The 14,644-nt window shown below is 38.9% G+C and overlaps 1 protein-coding gene and 2 non-coding genes across 3 annotated transcripts in view; 1 reads left to right on the forward strand and 2 right to left on the reverse strand.

Annotated features, from left to right (window-relative positions):
* Positions 1-3,949: 3,949 nt before the first annotated feature.
* Positions 3,950-4,069, reverse strand: LOC136119723 (small nucleolar RNA SNORA26). The gene has a single exon (XR_010655684.1). It is a non-coding gene; the product is annotated as a small nucleolar RNA SNORA26 (small nucleolar RNA).
* A 2,236-nt stretch (positions 4,070-6,305) lies between these two features.
* TRNAS-GCU (transfer RNA serine (anticodon GCU)) lies at positions 6,306-6,387 on the reverse strand. Its single transcript has one exon. It is a non-coding gene; the product is annotated as a tRNA-Ser (tRNA).
* A 367-nt stretch (positions 6,388-6,754) lies between these two features.
* The window catches only part of KNL1 (kinetochore scaffold 1), a 62,264-nt gene continuing 54,374 nt past the window's right edge, over positions 6,755-14,644 (forward strand). The window contains 4 exon segments of the mRNA XM_065871706.1: positions 6,755-6,857; positions 7,480-7,484; positions 11,912-11,959; positions 13,032-13,071. Coding sequence (XP_065727778.1) covers positions 11,925-11,959; positions 13,032-13,071 — 75 coding nt within the window. The 5' untranslated portion in view covers positions 6,755-6,857; positions 7,480-7,484; positions 11,912-11,924.

Here is a 14,644-nt window from a genome sequence, read left to right on the forward strand (position 1 = left end):
GGGCCAAGGCTTGAGCCCGTGTGACCTGCACTGGCAGGCGGATTCTTAACCACTGCGCCACCAGGGAAGCCCCAGGTCAGCAGATATTTTGTTGCTCTTCTTATCTGTATTTTTGTTGAAATTCTTTCCCCTTTCTTTCCTCCCCTTCCCTTCCTTCCTTCTTTCCTTCTTCATCTTTTTCGCTTCCTCCCTCCCTCCCTTCCTTCCTTCCTTTGCCAGAAATTCTTTCTGTTAGCAAAGCAAAGAATGACTTGGTTGTGATATACTATATGCAGTTTCACAGTCAGATATGATATTCTATGAATGGGACTTTAAAGGTCAGAAGTACCCTCCCCCCTTCACTATCACTTACTTTAGAAATAATATCCTTTGCAGCTCACTGCTGAGCAGCCTAGCACGTGAACAGGAGCACAAGCTCTGGGGCCAGGCTGCCTGTTCAAATCCTGGCCCTTCCACTTATCATAGCTTTGAGCAGGTTACCAATTTCTCTGTGGTTCACTTTCCTCAGGTTTAAAATGAGGGTTTTATATATATAAATGAGGGTTTTATATATATATATATATATATATGTATAGCAGCATTCTTATAATAGCAAAAAACTGGAGACAACTGAAGTATCTGTCCATAAGACAATGGATAGATAATTATATATTCAGATAATTGTATAATAAGCAGCAGTAAAAATGAATGAATTATATGGATAAAACAGTGTTGAGTGAAAGAAGTCACAGATGAATGATTCCATTTATATAAAATTCAAAAACAGACAAGACAAATATATATTCCTAAAATGTTATATATATGTATGTATGTATATGTATATTTGGTAAAGAAAAGTAAAAGGATGAATAACACAAAATTCAGTGAAGTAGTTTTCTCTTTGGTGGGAGGATGCGAGCAGGGAGGGGCACACAGGAAGCTTCAAAGGTCCTAGTAATATTCCATTTCTTTAGCTGGGTTGTATATAAATTGTACTGGTTTTATGCTTTTAAACTATACATAAACAATATATTACATGTATGTATTATATCATTGTATGTATAATACCTTTCAAGGTAAAAAAATTTTTTTAATCGTTAAAAGATCTCTCTCTTTTTTTAACCTTTGGTTATCTCTGAAATAGTGATTCTCCTGGTCACGCACTGCACAACTCCCAAGGTCTATTTGACCTCCATGCAGCTGGTGGGTACCACTCCCAAGTGCCTCGGCCGTGGGTCGCTTTCACCAGCGATGGAAAAAGAGCACCATATGTCTGGAATTTTGGAAACAGTAATGATAAGCAATATATAATAATTTGCAAAAGTGACTAACCGAGCTTCCCTGGTGGCGCAGTGGTTGAGCATCCACCTGCCAATGCAGGGGACACGGGTTCGTGTCCCGGTGCGGGAAGATCCCACATGCTGCGGAGCGGCTGGGCCCGCTGAGCCCTGGCCGCTGAGCCTGCGTGTCCGGAGCCTGTGCTCCACAACGGGAGAGGCCACAACAGTGAGAGACCCGCGTACCGCAAAAAAAAAAAAAAAAAAAAAGTGACTGACCACTGTAATATGCCTTAGCAGATTCAAATAATGCTTCTTTAACATAACAGAGCTGAGAGATCTAAAAGCAGTTTAGAGTTTTGGTATTCTAGATTTGGCATACTTTCAGACACAAAGAGAGCCCTGTGCATTGCATTTCCTAACACTTTATTAATGTGACATCTAGACACAAAATTCTTGAAAATACTTCATTAATTCAAGTAAACAATAAATGATACAATTTTTCTGGTTCTTTTTTCTTGTAAACTTTCCAACATTTGAAATGGAGTAAGAATAGCTTTATATTTCATCCTAATTGCTAAATTGTCCAGAATCAGAATTGAGGCAAAATTATAAGGATTAAGAATTTTACAAGCAAAGGAATGTTAAAGATTGCCAGAAAATCACCAGAAGCTAGAAAAGAGATGTGGAACAGATTCACTCTCACAGTCCTCAGATGGAACCAACCCTATTGACACCTTGATCTCAGACTTCCAGTCCTCAGAGCTATGAGATAATTTCTGTTGTTTAAGCCAAAAGAAAAATAAAATTAAGTCCTACATCATGGGCTAAAATAAAGGTTGCCTCTGTTACTTGCTGGGTTATACCAAAAAATGATTACTGACAGTCATTGAAAGGAGAGTTGATTTTAAGTGATCCTTGTAGTGAGTACATAGAAACTACTGTCAAGGAGCTATTTCAGTTTTCTGAAAGCAAAATTTTATTTTAGGTGTCAAGTTTCTATATTATTCAAGTATTTAAAAATCAGAATTTAAAATCTATATCTGTATTAGCCATCAACAGAAAGTTGATCATTGAGATGACTTGGAATTGTTACTGGTCTGTTGTTATCACTCAGTATGCTGTCATAGTTCAGAACAAATATAGCCTTCATTTGTCCGTCGTAACTTTCTAAGCATTAACTGAAGGCATCTGATCTAGAATTGATAAATGTAAATTAAAAGATTCAGGTAAAAATACTTAAGAAAGTCAGAATCTTTGAGAAAGCCAGAGGGGAAAAAAGTGCTTAGAGTCAATGACCTTTTATTTAGCCCAAAGAGAAATATGAAAAACTTACTACTCCATAGTACCAAAATCAGAAAAGAAATTATTGCTTCTAACTCCATGGAATCATCAGTCATGTCCTCAGGTCCTTCATCCATTAATTTCACCTACTGAAGTTGGGTTTGACCCAGTTTTACTTCATTCTGGAGATTTCAAATGAATATTTGAAATTTGAAATCTGGGGCATTGCTCATCCTCACTGTGATGAGAAGGAAAGGTGTATGTAACTGGTTCTTGCTTGCTATCTATCCATAGCTATCTCTGCAGAAGATACAAAGCATGGGATATAAGCAAGTGTTATTCCCCCTTTCCCCTAGTCTATTGGCATTTATTCACTTTGTCTTCCTGAAGAAGTTTACTATAAACTAGATTTCAATTTTTGCTCTATCAATCTTCAATATCGATCTACTAAACAAAACTAAATATTGTTTAGTTTTCAGCTTAGTAGGCATTCCCAGAAGTTGTTATGGCAACATGGATGTTTTCATATGATAGCATGCAGCTGAGGGAATAATTTGAGGAAAAAATAAGTTTTGAGTTGATGTTGCAGACTCAGAGAAGAATGCCTGGATTCATTCTTGAACTTCTCCACGTCTTGTCACAACTGTCTTCCCAGAGATGATTCTCAGTGGGACCATACTTCCTAATGGTAAGAAACAGAATGAATTCACTTCTGATATTGCCTGCCTCTCAAAACCAATCTTTGTTAAGTCTTGCAGCCCTGGGTCTGAGTTTCTCTTGTAAGAGTTAAGAAACAAACTGGAGGCACACCAAAAAAAAAAAAAAAAAATCCTGGATTTCACTTCTTCCTTCAGAGATTTGTCCATGAGGGCTGCTGACACATAAGGATCTGCCCAGGCAGCAGACCATCACCAAGTAAACACTGGACAGTTCTTCCCAGAGCACCTCATTCTCCAGAGAGAATGGGTCTTCTTGAAGCTGGACTCAGAGAATGAAGATCCATTCCCTGGCACCGAAGTAACAGGAGAGCTGGAATATCTTGGTAATGCATCTGGCTGTGCAATGGTTCTTTTTCTCCTGGTCTTCCAGAGGTGAGAGGTCCTGCAATAGTTCAGGATAGGACTTGTGAAGAACCCTGGTGTTGATGGAGAATGATTTCCTTGAGCTGTGGTTTGTTGACAAATTTGGGGGAGTAATGGGGATATTTCAAAACGTATGAGCCATTCAGGCAGAACTATCTTGTCCAAGTCTTCAGTTACAGCTTCTCCAGTAGATGGCGCCTCTAACACTTTACTGCCTTCCTTCATTACATTGATAAATTTTTCTCCATTACTACTAATCCAAGTCCCCACATCCCTGGCCTCAGGCTTTTAAATAAACTGGCATGTTGTTAATCCTTTTTTTTTCCCAGCTGTGACTCCAGACAGGATTCAAGAGGAGTTTTACAATCTTTTCTCTGGGTTTTAAAGAGACTTACTTTACCCTTCTGTGTTAGCCTGAATCCTTTTGATTCTTTCAGAAACAGGTAAAATAAGCACAGTTCTTATACATGAAGAGATCAAAGAAATGCAAAAACTGGGACTGTCATAACAAGACTTACTGTAAGCATGAGCTTTGTCCAGAGAGAGCAAGGCCTAGTTGAGAGGAAGGTTAAGATCAATGTCTTGAGGGCACTTCAGAAAAATCTCTCAGGGGCTCTTAACCTTTATTGTGACATAGATCTTTGGTAGTCTGGTAAAGCCTATGGGTCCCTTCTCAGAATATTGTTTTTAAATGCATAAAATTAAGTTTGTTGTAATAGACAGTCAACCAGTTAAGTTGCAATACAGCTATCAAAATAGTTCAGAAATCTGTGATATAATACCAAGTGAAGCAGAAACAGAAAGACAAATACCATATGATATCACTTACATGTGGAATCTAATGTAACATATATGTGGAATCTATGACACGAATGAATTTATCTACGAAACAGAAACAGACTCACAGACATAGAGAATAGAGTTGTGGTTGCTAAGGGGGAAGAGGGGTGGGGACGGATGGATTGGGAGGTTGGGATTAGCAGATGCAAACTATTATATATAGAATGGATAAACAACAAGGTCCTACTGTATAGCACAGGGAACTATATTCAATATCCTCTGATAAACCACGATGGAAAAGAATATGAAAAAGAATGTATATATACATATAACTGAATCACTTTACAGCAGAAATTAACACAACATTGTAAATCAACTATACTTTAATAAAATAAATTTTAAAATTAAAAAAATCTGTGATCTAATAGTATAATGCATGTACTTTCTTATGAATGCATAAATTTACAAGATCTAATGGCAGGTCCAACAACTACCATTATCTTGAAGTAGTAGTAATGAGCATAAAGCAGTAACAGTAATGTGATATAACATTATCTGTTATTTCTATTGGTGACAAAAATCACGGGTAAGGTTAATATTACTGTAGTTTGCTGCTTATCTTTATTGAAGGAAGTGCTTTCAATTAGAGATGAATGAAAATAAAGCTGCAGTTTTTTCCCTAACGAAGTAACCAATTGAATTCTGTCCATGGACCCCTTGGGAGTTAGTAGAATCCCGGTAGAAACACCTCCTAGCAGCAGAGTGGTGAATGGATTACAGAGCAAGGCTGAAGGCAGGTACTGGGGTGACCCTCAGTCCTCAGCCCAGGCAGGTATCAACATTCCCAAGGGATTTGGATTGACAAGGAGGAGCCACTGGAGCCTGAATTCCACCCTGAGGGCTAAGAACTTTGCTGAAGACACCTGCCCGGTGCCAGGTTCTGGGATACCGCACCCTGCAGAGAGAATGTGTAAACCATCACCGCAAGGGATTGATGAGCACTTTTTACTAACTTCCAGCACCACAGAGGATGATGTTAACAGCCACCAGAGTTCGACAGACTTGGGTTACAATGCCTTTTCTGCAATTACAGAAGCTGTATAACCTTGGGCAAGTTTATCTTTCAGTGTCCTCATTTATAAAATGGAGTAATAAAAATGTTTATCGTGATCACAGGGTTATGGTTAATTAAAGTGCTGTAATTCATTGTGTTGCCTGTAGATAAATACTGGATAAATGAAGGTTGTTAAATGTGAGTTGAATAAATCTGCCCGATGACCTTTCAAGAGGGGAATCTATTCTTTTTCTACTCCCTGTTTTTCCCTCTTTGCTTAAATCCAAGAGAGGAATTAAGACCTTCTCCTTTGGGAAGGTAGACGTTCAGTCTCTGGCTTCTAGATACTACCAAGTTTCCACGTGTTGTCAACATCTTTTTAATGTCGAATACTTTTCTTGAACACCTGCAGCCTGCTGGGGGCTGGAAGAAAATCCTCAACACTGTCTCGCGGTAGCTTTTGACGTGAAAACCCTGGGGTAAGAATCCACAGTAATTGAAGTTCCTCAATCAGGAGCTGGGTTAATTAATATTGACCAGACCACAACTGGAACATATGGGAACAGTAATAATCGTGGAATTCTATGCACTGTTGTTTACTTCATTAAAAAGACATTAAATCCATTTTATAATTAAACTCCGAATCCCAGGAAATGTCTCTTTCCCAACTTTTTCTTTATCTGCGAGGTCACAATGCTCCCGAACCCTTCTTTCAAAGATTCAAACAGGAGGTTAATTGTGCTAGAGTAAATTGAGTAGTAAATCATACCTGGAACAAATATTCAACTGTTTCCATTCCGCAAGCAAATTTACGTTTATCTGTTCAAATCAGAGGCAAAAACAGTTCCTCGACGAGGATGGGATTCGAACCCACGCGTGCAGAGCACAATGGATTAGCAGTCCATCGCCTTAACCACTCGGCCACCTCGTCCCCGAAGCCTCCTGCTTCCTGCTAGCTATAGGGAGCAAAACTAGGGGGATGTGACGCAATGTGATAGAAGCCGCCATTTTGTACGGAAGCAAAGCTCCTATCCTTTTGATAGCAAGAAATCAAAAGAAGATGGCCGCTCCCATACTGTGGGGGATCTACAATGGGAATGGACAAAGGAAAATTCGGTAGAAAATGAGATAACCTTGAAAGAAATAAAATCGGCATACAGGTTGCAAAGGAAGTTTGATTAAAGGAGTCTTAGGAAGGCTCTGGAGCCTAAGGGGCGGGGCCCACGCTTTGAGCGGTTTTGCGCATGCGCCCCAACTAGGCGGTTAGATTTGAATGCTTCACTGAGGCCGTCTGGGTGTTGTGAGGTGACGTCGAGGGGTGGCGGTGAGATGCCTCTCTGAGAAGCGTGCGGACGCCAAACAAGTCTGAGGAGAATTTCTCAAGCAGTTGGGCCGCGGCGGGTAACTTTCGGCCTGGGCTTCGCGCGGAGGGATTTAGGTTTTGTCTGAGCGGTCTGAAGGCCCCGCGGTGGGAGGTGGGAGACACTCCTACAGTCAAACTGCCTCGGAGCTCGCTGGGCTTAGGTACAGACGCTTCTCCGCGGGTGCGGGGCTCTTTTTTTCCTCACCTCGGCCTGCACTTGTGCCGCCTCCCTCCTCCCTAGCAGCCCCCGTCCACACCTGGGCCCCACGGCGAGGGGCACCCGGCTCGCTGGCCCGCGGCGTCCCGGCCCGCGGCGCCCCGCCCCGCCATCTTCTGTCAAGGTTCCGGTACTCTTCCTCGCACCCCAGTTTCTTTTCCTTGGGGAACTCGCGGCTGTTCGCACTTCTTACTCAATCTTTTCTTAGCTATAAATGAAGTGACAGCAATAAGTGATTTTAAACTCTCGGCTTATGGTTTATTTACAATGTCTGATCGAGTGTTAGCACTGAGCAGATTTTGGGTTTCCGGCGGATGTAATAACATAAATAAAGCCAATATTAGTACACCACAAATAAGTTTTTAAAAAGTCTTCCTCTGTCCATTATTAGGCCAGAGTTAAGAAGTCTTTTCTTGCTGTTTATCTCAATACTGGAGTTTAAGAAAAAGTTCTAAAAAAATACATTGCCGATTGGAATTTTGAAGATAGGTTTATAGAGAGATGACAGAGAAGACCAAAGCAGAATTTACTATAGGTATTAAGATTGAAGTTTTCGGTTTAGTTGAATAAGTCGAATTCCTCAGATTTGTATTGGGTTCTTTGTTGTCTTGTGCCAGGGCTGGGAGCGGATGATTGAGTCCCTCATCTAGGGTTTACAGTCCAGAACGGGAAAGAATTAATATACACAGATAACTATAAAACAGGACAATGTAAAGGATTATAGGACATTCTAAAGGAATATGGGAGCACAGAAAAGGTTATCTGATGCTTTTTGGCAATGGAGACTAAAGGAGGCTTCTTGGAGAAAGTGGTATTTGAGGTGGAACTTGAAGGGAAGAATGATTTATAGAGATGAGGAGTTAACGTAAGATTTTGCTAATTAAAGTTTGGGTTCAAAGCAGTATAATTCTTTTTGACTATGTGAATGGCTAGAAATGTTTACAAGATTGACAAATAGATGTAAACTGAGTAAAAATATTTGGAGTGGTAGTATTAATGATGTGTTTGATGCTAAGTAAGAGATGGTAGAAGACACTCTAGTTATTGTTAGTAGGACAGTGCTGGCCAATAAAACTTTCATTGTTAATGGTAATGTTTTATTTCTGCACTAACACGGTACTCATTAGTCCCATGTGATGAACACCTGCAATGTGTCTATTGTAACAAGAACTATATTGTAAATTTTATTTCATTTTAATTAATTTAAATTTAAATGATATAGACTCTAGACCTGTTCTGTATTGGACAGCACAGATCTAGAATCTATATCATTGGACACTATGAAATATATTAATTCTAGATAGTGGTGAAGTAAATGGAGGAGTGGACAAATAGCTAGATAGTAGATTTTCAGGTTTTGCAGGCTCCATGGTCTACATGATCTCTGTCACATTTCTTCTTTCTATGCTTTTTTTTTGTTCTCTGTAACTGATTTAAAATGTAAAAAACTACTGTTAAAGGCCCATTTGGCCCAGCAGCTGTAGTTTGTGGACCTCTGGATTATTTAGACTAGTAGTTCCCAAATTTTCTTGGCTCATTGTGCCCCTAGGACAAAAGAAATACCTAACAGTTCTATCAATATTTATTAAGTGCTTAGGTCCAAACAATTTTAGAAGTTGTTGTTAAGTGATTCTACCTGCTTAGTAGCCATTTGAAAAAAATAATATACATAAATTGAAGTAAAAGATAATATTTTAATTTTATTCATAAATACTTACAATTATTTACTAATTGGATATGTGTGCCTGTTGAATATTGCACACCTTTTAGATTTTGGAATCAGATTGGATACTGCCACCCTCATTTCCAGTACCACATTGATCAAAAGTACTTGCTTTATATCACAGGAACTGCCAAAAATCCAGCTTTGCGATAATATGTTATCAAAACTAATGTAATGTGAATGGGTACTATTTTGAGCTAGCAGTGATGTATAGATGTTGAGAATTGTTGTTTCTCTCAAAAGTTCAAAATATCCCAGAACACCTTTGTGAGTAAGCTGTAGCACCCCTACCTGTGTGCTAAGTGCACAGTTCTGGAACCAATCAGTAATCAATTAATGTGACAGTGATCAAAAGTTCAACCATAATAGCATTTTACACGTGAAGCTTAATGTGAGAACCTGGAGTCTCCTGTTTCTGTTGGAGGTGGAACTTACAGATATGTACTGAATAGAATATTTTTAAAAGAGGACATCAATAAGCTTTGAATCTTATTACTTAATCAAGTGCCAGCTGGTCTGCAGGCTAAACAAGAATGATGCACGATGACTGTTTCAAACAATGAAGATGTTTAGGTGATCCTGATTTGATAGTATTTACTTTTTTTTTTTTTTGCGGTACGCGGGCCTCTCACTGTTGTGGCCTCTCCCGTTGCGGAGCACAGGCTCCGGACGCGCAGGCTCAGCGGCCATGGCTTACGGGCCTAGCCGCTCCACGGCATGTGGGATCTTCCCGGACCGGAGCACGAACCTGCATCCCTTGCATCGGCAGGCGGACTCTCAACCACTGCGCCACCAGGGAAGCCCGTATTTACTATTTTTAATCTGTGAATTTTTAATATATCACTGAATTTGAAAATATTTCCAAAAGAAGAAAAAAATGCAAGACATAGATCATGAAGCCCCCCAAAAATATTTTTAATTTAAAAATTTAAGTTATTACATACTATCCTCTTTCCCAAAAGCAACCACCTTCACTACTTTAAGTTAGTTATTTTGTATCGAAAGAAAGCTCTCTTGGGACTTCCCTGGTGGCACAGTGGTTAAGAATCCACCTGCCAATGCAGTGGACATGGGTTCGAGCCCTAGTCCGGGAAGATCACATATGCTGCGGAGCAACTGAGCCCATGTGCCACAACTAATGAGCCTGCGCTCTAGAGCCCTCGAGCCACAACTACTGAGCCCGAGCACCACAACTACTAAAGCCCGTGCACCCTAGAGCCTGCATGCTGCAACTACTGAAGCCTGCACACCTAGAGCCCGTGCTCCGCAACAAGAGAAGCCACTGCAATGAGAAGTCCACACACTGCAACAAAGAGTAGCTCCCGTTCGCCACAACTAGAGAAAGCCCATGAGCAGCAGTGAAGACCCAAAGCAACCAAAAAAAAAAAACTCTCTTACCCGCAACCACCTCCACCTGCATCCGGAGCCTGTGCGCCGCAACGGGAGAGGCCACAGCAGTGAGAGGCCTGTGTACCACAAAAAAATAAATAAAATTAAATTAAATAAAAAATAAAAATATTATTTTAAGTAGATCTAGGTGTTATCTGTGAACAGGAGGTAAGTGAAACCAGAAGAATGGATAAACAGACTGAGAAAGTGATGGAGGACAAAAGGAGAGGGTCAGAGATCAAATCCTAGAAGATACCCATCACCTTATATCTATATTAACAGCTAATTAAATAAATCAATACTGAAAAATAAGCAGACTTTCACTTCAGGTTCAAGTTCATTATGAAGTATTCTTTAATTTGACTTGTTATATATGATGAAAGCATGTAAAATAAGATATCTTTTAAGTACCTGTTTTTTTGTTGTTTTGGTTTTTTACTTATTGCTAAAAGTGTAAGAACATTGATTCTGACAGTTTGTGTACGTGGTATTTTATTTTTTTCTAAGTATTTTAGTCTTTTTATCTATCCATCTATTTATTTATTTTTGGCTGCCTTGGGTCTTTGTTGCGGTGCGCCGGTTTCACATTGTAGTAGATTCTCTTGTTGCGGAGCACGGGCTCTAGGCGCGTGGGCTCCAGTAGTTGTGGCACGTGGGCTCCAGTAGTTGTGGCACGTGGGCTCAGTAGTTGTGGCTCGCGGGCTCTAGAGTGCAGGCTCAGTAGTTGTGGCGCACGCTTAGTTGCTCTGTGGCATGTGGGATCTTCCCGGACCAGGACTCAAACCCATGTCTCCTGCCTTGGCAGGCGGATTCTTAACCACTGTGCCACCAGGGAAGTCCATATGTATGTGGTATTAATTTAGTATTTAGTAGAAATGCTCATATTGTTGAGTCAGAATCTCTAGCTATTCTATTTTTTGAAATCTGCAATGGAATTTTTTCTTACCCAGGGATAAAGTTCTAAGGTTAAAATGCATAAAGTGAAAATATAGGCATGGATAGGTAGAAGATAAGACCAGTTAAAGAAACTTCAGGTTATGCTTCTTATTGCACACTCTTTCCAAGACAGATACTCATTGAGTGAAATTGTAAACATAATCAACTACGCTGTTTAAAATGTTTTTTCCCTCAATTATTTATTTATTTATTTATTTTAGCTGCCCCAGCTCTTTGTTGCAGCATGCAGACTTAGTTGCAGAAGGATAAGGGATCTAGTTCCCCAACCAGAGATCGAACCTGGGCCCCCTGCATTGGGAGTGCAGAGTCTTACCCACTGGACCACCAGGGAAGCCCCTAAAATGTTATTTTTATGCCTTAAATTTTTTTTTGCTCGAGTACTTAAAGTTAAATTTTCATAAGATAAATATGCATTTATGCAAATCTACTTTACGCAAATATCAGTATTTTGATAGCTGATTGACTATATTTTGAGATTGAATTATTATATAATCCATAAACTCATATAAACTAGGACAAATTTTTATTTGAACCGTTAAAGTCCATATCATTCCAATCAGAGTTAGTCACTGATTTCCTCTTGAATATGAGAATTTTCTAGGATTGGTCATTATTAGAGAATAGTTTAAAATCCTCAAAATTTCTCATGTTTCATAGCCCCATAGTGAAGTTTTTACTTTTTTTGGCTCTCCCACAGAAAGTAATCCTAATTACAACTCTGCTCTGCTCTTAATCTCTTCACAGATTACAACTTCTCTTCCTTTTTTCTCACCTTTTCTCATATTGTGTATTTGTTACAGAAACAGTTGTTCTTCGAAAATGGATGGGATGTCTTCAGAGGCTAATGAAGAAAAGTAAGTTTGGGAAATGCAGCTAAAAATGTTCAACTCTTTATCAGGGAAAGATTCTTTTCCAATTAGTAAGACATGTTTATAACTTCTGAAATGTTTTCCCAGTCTGTTCCAGGGAAAAGAAGTAAATGTTACAAAGTCACAGCACTCCCTGCCATATCTTTATATAAACTCATCTAGAGTCAAAACTGAGAGGGACTTTAGAGACCACTTCCTATCTCTTCAATTTAAGGATGAGAAAATTGAGGCCCGAAGAAATGAAATGATTTGTCTAAAGTTGGCATCACAAACTAGTGGCAGTTTACAGCCTACAGGCATATATATATATGACAAAGAAAAAATTGCCTAAACAATAAACAATGTTTTTTAATTTTTGAATTAATTGCCAAAATTTCAAGATTTCATACAATAATTAGATTTTCAGCTTTTCCTGAAAAATCAAGTGGTGCAACACTGGGCTCATATTCTTGCTTGGCAACAACTAACCTGAGCAGAGTACATAATAGCTGTGATGATCAAACCAGGCAGGAAGGAAACCAGACTAAGTTGTCTGTTTGGCTACCATAGCCAGTTGAATATTCAAAACCTGCTCTAAAAATCACACTGTAGTAAAACCAGAACTAGAGTCTCTTGATTTATGGTCCATTTATCTCTTTTTTTTTTTTTTGGCTGCACTGCGGCTTGCAGGATCTTAGTTCCCTGACCAGGGATTGAACCACAGCTATAGCAGTGAAAGCACTGAGTCCTAACCACTGGACCGCCAGAGAATTCCCTTTCTTTTTTTTTTTTTTCGTTTGGTCCATTTATCTTATAATTATGCTTATATAAATCAATATGGTAAATTATGTTTTACTGATTGTTTTTCAAGAGATAGTCTTATGGTATACCATATGTATTTTAAAACACTGACTTTCTAAATACTGAATTTAAGTCTTGTAATATAAATTTTATTAAGTGAAAGTGATGCCAAGTGTTAAGTGATGACCAATTTAAAAGCACATAAGGGATGTTGTAATGATGGGTGTTAGAAATTGTTTTTTACCGCTGTGTATATAAATTTTTTTTCCTCTTTCAGTGACAATGTAGAGAGACCTGTTAGAAGACGACATTCCTCAGTAAGAAACACTTATTTGAGCTAATAATTGTTACCTTTTATTGAATAATGACTACATACCACAGTAATTTTGAATGACATCACCATCCCAACCCCCCTGGCTTCTGTTGCTCTCTGGATAAAGACTCAAATATTTAACCTGGGCTTCCCTGGTGGCACAGTGGTTGAGAGTCCACCTGCCGATGCAGGGGCACAGGTTCGTGCCTCGGTCTGGGAAGATCCCACATGCTGTGGAGCGGCTGGGCCCGTGAGCCATGGCCGCTGAGCCTGCGCATCCGGAGCCTGTGCTCCGCAACAGGAGAGGCCACAACAGTGAGAGGCCCGCATACCACAAAAAAAAAAAAAAAAATTTAACCTGATTACACAATTCTGTAAATATACTAAAATTCCTATTTTATGGGTTTCATGGTAATTTAATATATTCTATGCTGTGTAAATTATACTTTAATAAAGCTGTTTAAAAAATATATTTAAATGTGTACAAAGCTGTAGCAAGACACACAATAATCCAACTCAAACTGATTTAAGCACAAAATTTATTGGGTTATGAAATTGAAAAAATCCAAAGATAGGGATGATGTTAGGCACAATTTAACCAATCAGGTGTTCCAACAGTAGCACCAGAGGTTGTAGGGTACTTTCACTGTAAGTATCTTTGCCACAAACAGTTTTGCCACATAACTAATTGGCAGCAGTGCAATTTAGCTGTAAAGGTTAAATAACTAATTGATAGTTTGATTTCATTTCTTCATTGATGCAGTACTCTCATTTTTATATTACATAAATCTGAGATACGCCAAGGTCTCCAAGGCAGAGTTGAACCCATTTCTCCCACAGAATTTTGGAACATCTCTCAACAGACATATGGCATTATGCCAAGAACAAACAACTGTGTGGAAGGGTTTTATAATGCAATACAAAGCTCAGTTACAAATATGTATCCTAGTATTTGGAAACTGATAATTTGTCTTAATGAATAAAGAAATTTTAATGAAAATGAAAAAGCACGATGCCAAATGAAGGGAACGAATCAATAAACTAAAAAATGTATAAAATACTATGAGCAAAAGACAGAAGGCAAGTGCTTAGGTACAACCCACAAAATAAAATCAGTTATTTGCTCAGTATTGCCATGAATCTACACACATTTTAAATGTATTCAAGTATTTCATATCTTGCAATAAAGTCTTTAACTTTCTTATTCATTTTTCATGTTTCATTATGTCCTCTTTAATGTCCCTCTTTTATCTTTTATAGCAAAATTGCCTTACGGCCAGTTAGTTATGCAGCAAAAATGTTTGCAGCAAAGATGTCTGTGACAAATATACTTATGGTGAAAGTACTGGACATGATCACCAGTACTAGGATTTCATTCTTTTTACTCTGATCCCTTTCTCTGGGTAATCTCCATTATCAGAACGGGCTCTCCCTCTGTGAATACTACAGTACATCTAGCTCTCCCAACTTCCAGGTTCAAGTCCTAAATGAAAAATAGTGTCTATTTCCTCAGGATAAAACACAAAGGAAACAGAATACTCAGGATTGAATCATGTTGGCTTGATTGTCTTGACCAT

Source organism: Phocoena phocoena, chromosome 2 (assembly GCF_963924675.1).
Source record: "Phocoena phocoena chromosome 2, mPhoPho1.1, whole genome shotgun sequence".
Taxonomy (NCBI): domain Eukaryota; kingdom Metazoa; phylum Chordata; class Mammalia; order Artiodactyla; family Phocoenidae; genus Phocoena; species Phocoena phocoena.